The sequence below is a fragment of the Oncorhynchus tshawytscha genome, linkage group LG32 (assembly GCF_018296145.1).
Source record: "Oncorhynchus tshawytscha isolate Ot180627B linkage group LG32, Otsh_v2.0, whole genome shotgun sequence".
NCBI lineage: Eukaryota > Metazoa > Chordata > Actinopteri > Salmoniformes > Salmonidae > Oncorhynchus > Oncorhynchus tshawytscha.
Genome location: NC_056460.1, coordinates 9,936,785 through 9,946,296, shown reverse-complemented (window position 1 = coordinate 9,946,296; position 9,512 = coordinate 9,936,785). Strand labels below are relative to the sequence as shown.

Here is a 9,512-nt window from a genome sequence, read left to right as displayed (position 1 = left end):
CCTCCGGGCTGAGATGGTCGGCGAAACGCATACTGGAGGAAGGCGTTCTTCCTAGCAGCTTCCCAGACTGCATCCCTCTATAATCTGGCAGTGAAGAGGATGACGATTACCCCTAGGTCTGGAATCGTTTTGCTGTGCCCTTCGAGCAGTACTACTTCTGAAGGAACGCAGTTGACAAGTAGGCGTCGCCGTGGTGCACACGTGCTCGGAAGTAAGCAAGGAAAACGTCATGTGTTTCTCTGGCGCTAGCACTGGCTTCGTAGTGGAAATTATATTTTGGGAGCGCTTATCGTGGAAACATTACGAAACGTGTTTGTGCTGTGCGCTCATCTAAGACGAACCGTTTACAAGTGAAGTGTGCGAGCGTCAAGATAGAGCGGTGCAGGTGCACGAGCCGACACGCATGTGCAACGTTGTCTGCGGTGAGCATTTAGCGCTACATTATTTAGCTATAACCTCGACAGTTTGCCAGCTACTTTTTTAACCCGTTAGCAAGTTACCTGGCTAGCTACTGCAGTATATAGCTGACCTAGACACATTTTGTAGTGGTAATGAATGAAAACCACTCATTTCTATTTTGAGGAGAGGAGTAAAGGCCTACCCGGCACGACATTGCATGTCAGCAACATGGCATTCACCAGCCTTTTTTCAAGTCTTCCAAACAAAGAATTTGACCCGACGCCTTGTGAGCCGATGGAAAGGTAAGCTACTATAACACAAATAGTCATTATTTCGACTGTCTCTCTTCTACTATGCTGAATTAATGTAACAAGCTAACTAACCTAGTCAAGTATTTCAGCTTTGACTTGGAATACATAGCCAACTGAGAATTTATTGTTTCTTCCATTTTTCTCAGATTTCAAAGGGATGAAAGGCAACTGGAACCAGTTAAACTGGAGAAGGGGAACGAAAGGGATGCCCAGTCCAAAAAGTGGCCATTGCAACGGGGTCAGCAGAGTGGCCCCAGGAAGAGGAAAAAGGGGGACCAACAGGTGAATGTGTCATGTACTAAACAGATTCTGAATAGGCCAATTCAGAATGGAGAAGTTTTTTTGCTAAACATTGACATAAGCCTAACTAACACAGGCCTATCTTGTGTTTGTGCCGTGTTTTATACTACTAGGCGAATTGCACACCACATACCTGTAGATCAGGCCTCTCCAACCCTGTTCCTGGAGAGCTACTCTCCTGTAGGTTTTTGCTCCAATCCCAGTTGTAACTGATCTGGTTCAGTTCATCAACCAGCTAATTATTGGATTGAGGTGCGCCATATTAGGGTTGGGGTGACAACCTACAGGACGGAAGTTCTCCAGGAATGGTGTCCGCAAGCCTTACTGTAGATTATAAAGTTAGTATAGAAATAGGCTGCAAACCGTTACCATTTGGCATTGCCCCTTTTGATGTTGTAAAGTTACCCTTTTTGTGTTTTTCTGCAGGAGCAGTGTGGCCAGGCCAAGAAAAGTAACCTTCATAAATGCCCACCACAATCTTATAAAGACTTTGACTCTGTGGCCCGAGACTTCATGGTGAAGCGTGATTTCGAGCAACCAAGCTTTGACTTCAGTAGAGAACTGGACTTCTACAGTGATAGCAAGGAGGGTGCATACCCAGGTCATGCTACAGAGAAGTCGGGTTGGAAGAACATGAGGCCCGGAGAAGCCAAGGGTGTGTTTTTATGGATTAACCCTTTACTATTCGCAATGTATTGACTTTAAAATGTGTGTAGGATTTTAATTTAATTGAACTGTTTCCACAGATCCTGATCAGAACAAGGATGTTCAAGGTGTAAACAAGAAGAAAGGACAGGAGCAGAAGAAGCAGCGATGGGAGCCTCAGCAGCAGAGACTTGACAACCAGGGCAGAGGGGGAAACTCTGCCAGGAGGGGTGGGGATTTTACCGGACTGGGTGGACACGGAACTATCCAGTCCAGAGTCTTTTCCAACAGGGGTGGAGGTGGTTCCAACAGGGGTGGAGGTGGTTCCAACAGGGGTGGAGGTGGTTCCAACAGGGGTGGAGGTGGTTCCAACAGGGGTGGAGGTGGTTCCAACAGGGGTGGAGGTGGTTCCAACAGGGGTGGAGGTGGTTCCAACAGGGGTGGAGGTGGTTCCAACAGGGGTGGAGGTGGTTCCAACAGGGGTGGAGAGGGGAGCAATAGAGGCCGGGGCTGTGACAAGAGGGGCAGTTTTGTCCGAAGAGGTGATTGGTCAAAGCGAGGCACTGACCGGTCACGTAGTGGTGGACGACAGTTCCCAGATGATGGCCGTTTAACACTGGTAATTCAAAAGGAAATCATGCAAACTTCCTTGTCAATTTCCATAGAAATGTCATTTGTAGCTTTACAGTGCTCGGTTACAGCTAAGTAACCCAAGTCAGTGATTTCAGTCTTATGTACATTTTCACAGCTAATTCCAACCTCTTCCAGGAAACTTTGACAGGAAAGGGGAAGAAGAACATGACAAAGGAATTCAAAGACCAGAATGCTTTGGAGATTGACGGGAGGTTAATCTGTCGACATTTCCTCAGGGGAAAGTGCATCAAGGCAGGTTTCTATATTTTATGATTAGAAATTGTAACAATATTAATGGGCAATTGACAAATTGAACCTAAACCCAATATATCCAAATGATAGTCAGGTATGTTGATGTTGACATCTTTTACAGGAAATACTTTCAGTGGCCTGACCCATTTTGTTTAGAGACCCCGTCAACTTATTGTTTTGCAGGGTGATGACTGCCAGCTAGAACATGCTCTGGACGTCAACTACTCAATCAACGAAGTGTGTAAATTCTACGTCCAGGGATCCTGTTCGAAAGGAGAGAGCTGCATATACATGCACAATATCCTTTTCTCAGCTTATTCGAAATGTCCCTTATGTTGTGGTTGCCACTGGGTGGGTGAGGGGGAAATGACTGTACTGTTTTTATATGGTTTCCTTGTGTATCTGTCCTACTACCTCTTTTTATATTTTGTGAAAAACTTCACATTTGATCACAAAACAATAACTTAACGACCCCGTAGCGGACTGTGCCTTAACAACAAAATGGATGCCGTAGGGGTAGACGCAGATGTTTTTGCTTTCTTTCCTTGACCAAGTACCCACAGAGTTTCCCCTGCAAGTTCTTCCATACTTATGAGAAGTGCTCCCAAGGAGACCAGTGCAGGTTTTCCCATGAACCCCTGACTGAGCTCACCAAACAGCTACTGGAGGCAGTCAGTAACTGTCTACCCTGAGATGACACTCCTGCCCTTACACACTGACATATTGTTGCTCCCTGTTACCATCATCTACTAACTAGGGCTTATTTCTCCTATGCAGGCATTGAAGAGGGACAAGGACATTGAGGAACTGGCTAAAAAGGACAAGCCAATCTGCATGGAGGAGTCAGTGGCCACAAAGTCGGCGTCAGCTGAGGAGACAAAGCCTGTCATTAACATGTTCCTGAATCCCCTAAGGTTAAGAACGCGAGTGCGCGCACACACGTTTCTTTTACTGTCCTTGTGGGGACCTAAAATGTATTTCCATTCATTTCCCCTAACTCTTAATCCTAATTGTAAACCTACATTTATAGTAGTCCTAGTCCTGAGAAATGTCCCCACGGAGGATAATTTCTTGTTAAACTATCCTTACTAGCCCACACTCCACAGTAGTGTTAGAATAGTAAGCCCCCCCACACCACAGTAGTGTGTTAGAATAGTAAGAACCCCACTCCACAGTAGTGTGTTAGAATAGTAAGCCCCCCCACACCACAGTAGTGTGTTAGAATAGTAAGAACCCCAGTAGTGTGTTAGAATAGTAAGAACACCACAGTAGTGTTAGAATAGTAAGCCCCCACTCCACAGTAGTGTTAGAATAGTAAGCCCCCCACACCACAGTAGTGTGTTAGAATAGTAAGAACCCCACTCCACAGTAGTGTTAGAATAGTAAGCACCCCACACCACAGTCGTGTTAGACAGTAGTAGAAAGCCCCCACACCACAGTAGTGTGTTAGAATAGTAAGCCCCCACACCACAGTAGTGTTAGAATAGTAAGCCCCCCCCACACCACAGTAGTGTTAGAATAGTAAGCACCCCACACCACAGTCGAGTGTTAGAATAGTAAGACCCCCAAGGGCCTCCCGGGTGGCGCAGTGGTTAAGGGCGCTGTACTGCAGCGCCAGCTGTGCCATCAGAGTCCCTGGGTTCGCGCCCAGGCTCTGTCGTAACCGGTCGCGACCGGGAGGTCTGTGGGGCGACGCACAATTGGCCCAGCGTCGCCTGGGTTAGGGAGGGCTTGGTCGGTAGGGGTGTCCTTGTCTCATCGCGCACCAGCGACTCCTGTGGCGGGCTGGGCGCAGTGTGCGCAAACCAAGGTGGCCAGGTGCACGGTGTTTCCTCCGGCGCATTGGTGCGGCTGGCTTCCGGGTTGGATGCACGCTGTGTTAAGAAGCAGTGCAGGTTTTTTATTTTTACCCCTTTTTCTCCCCAATTTCGTGGTATCCAATTGTTGTAGTAGCTACTATCTTGTCTCATCGCTACAACTCCCGTACGGGCTCGGGAGAGACGAAGGTTGAAAGTCATACACAACCCAACCATCGGAGGACGCATGACTTTCAACCTTCGTCTCTCCCGAGCCCGTACAGGAGTTGTAGCGATGAGACAAGATACTACAACAATTGGATACCACGAAATTGGGGAGAAAAATGGGTAAAAAAAATAAAAAATAAAAAAGAATAGTAAGACCCCCCCACACCACAGTAGTGTGTTAGAATAGTAAGACCCCCCCCACACCACAGTAGTGTGTTAGAATAGTAAGACCCCCCACACCACAGTAGTGTTAGAATAGTAAGACCCCTCCACACCACAGTAGTGTGTTAGAACAGTAGTGGGTGTATGTGGATGAGCTTTACATTTTACACTGTTGATAGTAAATTAAAGTTATTCACTCGTGTTTTATTGATTGGCTACATTTGTCTGGATTTCAGGCCAAACTTTTACAACAGTTCATCACCCTCTGAGCCACATGCTGAGGAAAGTACCCCCATGTGTCAGAATGAAGTGTCAGCTGAGGTCGTGGAGAAGGAAATTGCCCCTCCTACAGAGTCCATTCGGTCTCCTGATCCTCCCCCAAGCTCTCCTGGCTTCAAGGAACCGGTTTCTTATTCAGTTGAGGCTGTGCTTGGGTCCCATAGGCCCCTGGAAAAACCCTTCCGCAGCTTCTTTGCAGCCTCTATCAGCCAGACCTCACAGACCCAACCAGATCCCCTCACAACTACATTAGTTCCTCCAGACTCTATCCACACTCCTGATCCACCCCTAAACTCTACATGCGGGAAGAGAAATGTTCCTTATTCAGTCAAAGCTGTGCTTGGATTCCAGAAGCCTGTAGAAAAACCCTTCTGCAGCCAATTTTCAGGATCCATCACCCAGTCCTTCACACTCCCCACACAGATCCAATCAGATCCCCCCAACACTACATTCGTTTCTCCAGACCCCATTAGTTTGTCTGGTCCTCATCTGAATAAGAGGCAGGCTTCTTATTCAGTTGAGGCTCTCTCTACGCCCCAGAAGCTGGTGAAAAAAACCTTTTGCAGTCTCTTTGCAGGACCGATCAGCCAGACCTCTACTAGACCTCTCATACAGAACTCTGCTAATTCTCCCATCAACACCCCAGGCTGTACGAGACCAGCTTCTTATTCAGTTAAGGCTGTTCTAAAGTCCCACAAGCCTGTGGAAACCCCCTTCCGCAGCCTCGTTGCAGGCCCCATCAACCAGTCCTCTCGCCACCCTGATATACAGACCCAACTAGATCGTCCTAGCACTACATTAATTCCTCCAGACTCCATTCGGCCCCCTGATCCTCCTTCAGTCTATAAGAGGCCGGCTTATTATTCAGATAAAGCTGTGCTTGGATCTCCTAAACCTTTGAAACCATCCTTCAGCAGCCTCTTTGCAGGCCCCATCAGCCAGACCTCTCCCCAACCGCCCACTCAGTCCCAAGCAGATTCCTCTAGCGCTACATTTGGTCCTTCAGACTCTGCTCCTCCTGCAGGCTGTAAAAGGCTGGCTTCGTATTCTGTTACGGATGTGCTTGAGACCTATAAGCCTGTGGAAAACCCCTTCCGCAGCCTTTTTGCAGGAACCATCAGCCAGACCACTACCGACCCTCCCTCACAATCCCTAAACTCCCCCGGTTGTAAGACACCAGCTTCTAAAAAGCCCATGGAAAAACCCTTCCGTAGCATCTTTGCAGGCCCCATCAGCCAGACACCCAATAACCACCCTCCCAGACAGACCCGACCAAATCCCCCCAGCACTGCATTTAGTCCTCCAGACCCCATTCGGTCTTCTGAGCCTCTGCCAGTCTGCAAGAGACGGACATCCTCAGTTGAGGCTGTCAGTGAGTCCCAGAAGTCCATGGAAAAACCATTTCGTAGCCTCTTTGCCGGCCCCCTCACACAGACCTCCACCTCCGGCCATCCAACACAGACCCAACCAGATCCCCCTAGAAATTTCACTGCTGAAAGACCAGCTTCTCATTCACTTGAGGCTATGCTTGAGACTCAGAAGCCAGTGGGAAAACCCTTTCGAAGCCTTTTTGCAGGCCCCATCAGCCAGACAACCCTCCCTGACCCTCCAACACAGACCTGGCCATATACCCCCATAGTCAAGCCTAAACAGAAGGAGCGTGACCCAACACCATCCACCGGTAAGGCCCTGCTTTACTCAATACAATACTTGAAATGTCCCTTTGTGGGAAATGCACCTATATTATTGACATTTCATCACCACTTCATGGCCTCCAGAGCCGTCCACAACCCATTCTGTTCTGAGGACCCTCTTCCTACGCCTGAGCCCATGCCGCCAGGAGGGGGAGCAGGCAATCGGTAACAGCTGCAAAGATCCAGGTACAGTCAGACACATCATGCTAGAAGTAGTGCATTTGTCCTTAAATGTTTTTTATATTTTTTACATAAATGCATTGTGGTAAGCTTGCATAGATATTTTTTATACTTATTTTCTCTCACCTACTTCTGGCTAAACTATTAGAATGTTTTTGCTCCTAGTGTGTATCAAAATATATTCAGGATTGTCTCTGTTACCGTTGGAAGTGTGTTAGACCTGTTGTGACCCCTTTCAGGAGGCGATGGCCTGTGTTCCAGTGAAGACGAAATCACGAGAGGATCTACTTCCACAGGACAGCAGAGGCAGAGCCAGGAGGTGGAGGACGTTGATGAGCTGGAGAGTGAGCGAGAGGAGCCGGAGGAGGGCGCTCTGAGAGATGAGCTGTTAGTAATTCCATTAGAGCCGTTAGTGCCTTACGTGCCACTTGGTGACCCTCGCCACCATCGCCAGGCTGATATCACCCTGCCACGGTCCACCTTCGCCCAGGACGTGGTGTGGTCCTTTGAAGACCTTGCCCCTCTTACTCCCCTCTCACTCCATCACCAGCCGTCTGTCCCTCTGGCCTCCCGCTCTGCTGAGAGAACATCAGGTTCTGCTGTTGGACTGTCCAGTCCTGCAGGACTCAGGCCACAGCCTTCCCCACAGGACTCCAACTCTCAGGAGGCTGCAGGAGAGCATCTCATTCCCTCCAGGAATTCAGGTAGGAGACAGGTCCAGGTGGATACCCCCGGTGTTCACAACCTACCGATCCAAGCGATGGTACGGATCACTCGACATAACACTGATGTACAACCAAAGAGACTGTCTGGACAAATGAGGTGCAAAAGTGGCAACGTGGGTGAAAAAAAAACACTGAAAGACCTTTTTAAGACTTTTGACCCCACATCATCTCCCTTCGGACAGTAACTGCATTTGGACTATGGCTCATATTGTATGCACTGACGGTCAATGGACTACGCACCTAATGACTTACACAAACACTTGTCCTTCATATGAATGCTTTTGCTCTAGTGTATTTTCCCGCTAACAGATCAGAACAGCAATTCATTGCAAAAAATGATTGTGTAAAATGCAGGACACCAATTATGCATGCACACAAACAACCCTCCTTAACTACATTTGATGAAGTGTTACTCCCGTATCTTTACTTAGCAACAGCTAATGTTACTAAATCATCAATCATGTACATTTTTAAGGTTAAAAAAACAAATTACATTTTATTTAATTTTTTATTAAAGCAGAAAGTAACCTATTGGAACAATTAGCCAGTTAACTAGTAACTAACCGTTGCCCTCTTCCTCCACTCCTGCTGACTACATTTCCTCTTATTTGATGAGTGAACAATGGGTTATTACTCAACTGATTCTTATTCCTGTGTGGAAAATGTCATTATTTAAACTAATGGCGCACCTTATAGTATGGTACTGTGCTGTGAAAAAGTATTTGCCAATCCTTTCTAATTGCCTCTACTTTTGCATATTATTTTTATACTGAATGCTTTCAGATCTTCAACCAAAACCTAATATTAGATAAAGGGAACCTGAGTTAATAATTACTACTTATTTCATAAACAAAGTTATGCAACACCCAATGCCCCAGTGTGAGAGATTAATTACCCACTTTTTTGAGAAAGCCTTTGACGTAATCACATTGAGTGATTTTCCTGGTTCTGTGGTCAGGTCGGACTATATTAATTTATTTAGCAGTTTGTCGTGGAAATTTTCTGTATTTACCAAATCATGAGAGCAAACCACACACAAGTCAGAGTTAGTTATCACAAAGTCCATCTTTAATTATATGAGCTCCATCACAACCCTGTGACTCTCAGATCAATTCAGTGTCTATAAATTAATTCTCTGAGTCCCTTACACATTGCAACTGAGATCCTTTATTGCAAAGACACACATAGCCAGACAGCATTAGGCATAATTTATCGTTCAGCTTTGTCTCCTAAACTATGTTCTTTCCTCAAACTCAGAACCTAAACAAATCCTCCATATCAACAGGCATATATCAAATCCACCTTATCTTGACAAGATCACAGAGACACATTGACTGGCACACAGACATTGAGGAGCCAAGAGATACACGCTTGACCTCTCCCCTCTCTCCGGCCTAAGTAAGTCCTGACATAGAACAGATATCTGCAACCCCGCCACAGTATTATACAAAAATAAACATTCTGAGAAGTAACTTACATACATATGATGAATATAAAACATCTTTCCTATGTTACCAACTAATTCTGATTATTCCCCAACAAGTTATTCTCTTTGGGGACCATTCCGACCCAAGTTAAGCGCACGTAACTCAAACTTAATTCCCTTAAATGCACTTTTCTCTCTGCATATTCTGACCTTTAACTTAAGCATGAGAACAGCAGGTTATTCGTCTGCTATTCGTTCAGAGTGGAGATCGTAAGACATTAAGGTGTGGAGGTGTGTCTAAAAATATGCTCTATTTTGACCTCGACTTAATTCCACCATCTTTACGCGTGAGGAAACGTGTATAAGGTCGAGGGAACCTACCGGTTTTAAGTGGAAAAAGCCGATAATAGATTTCTGTAGTTAATAGAAATAACAGCGTTCTCCATCTACTGTGATGTATACATTGATAAGAGCTAGGTAAA

General features: G+C 46.3%; 1 protein-coding gene across 4 annotated transcripts; it reads left to right on the top strand.

Annotated features, from left to right (window-relative positions):
- The first annotated feature begins 6 nt into the window (after positions 1-6).
- On the top strand, positions 7-8,252 carry LOC112245642. Of its 4 annotated transcripts, none has more exons than XM_042310764.1 (12): positions 7-422; positions 586-701; positions 857-992; positions 1,437-1,665; positions 1,757-2,274; positions 2,424-2,540; positions 2,724-2,838; positions 3,102-3,211; positions 3,318-3,454; positions 4,963-6,686; positions 6,784-6,885; positions 7,119-8,252. In XM_042310764.1, exons 2-12 carry the CDS (start codon positions 628-630, stop codon positions 7,787-7,789), a joined length of 3,933 nt encoding a protein of 1,310 aa, XP_042166698.1. In that variant the 5' UTR covers positions 7-422; positions 586-627; the 3' UTR covers positions 7,790-8,252. The 4 variants fall into 4 exon arrangements, with proteins under 4 accessions (XP_042166698.1, XP_042166696.1, XP_042166695.1 ...); XM_042310762.1 differs by having other exon boundaries at positions 583-701; XM_042310761.1 differs by having other exon boundaries at positions 7-701; positions 1,443-1,665.
- Positions 8,253-9,512: the final 1,260 nt, after the last annotated feature.

Coding starts and splice junctions, on each gene's coding strand:
- LOC112245642 (XM_042310760.1), top strand. CDS start 556: ATGAAAACCACTCATTTCTATTTTGAGGAGAGGAGTAAAGGCCTACCC. Junction 702..856: donor CCTTGTGAGCCGATGGAAAG/GTAAGCTACTAT, acceptor CATTTTTCTCAG/ATTTCAAAGGGATGAAAGGC. Junction 2,839..3,101: donor GAGCTGCATATACATGCACA/ATATCCTTTTCT, acceptor CCAAGTACCCAC/AGAGTTTCCCCTGCAAGTTC.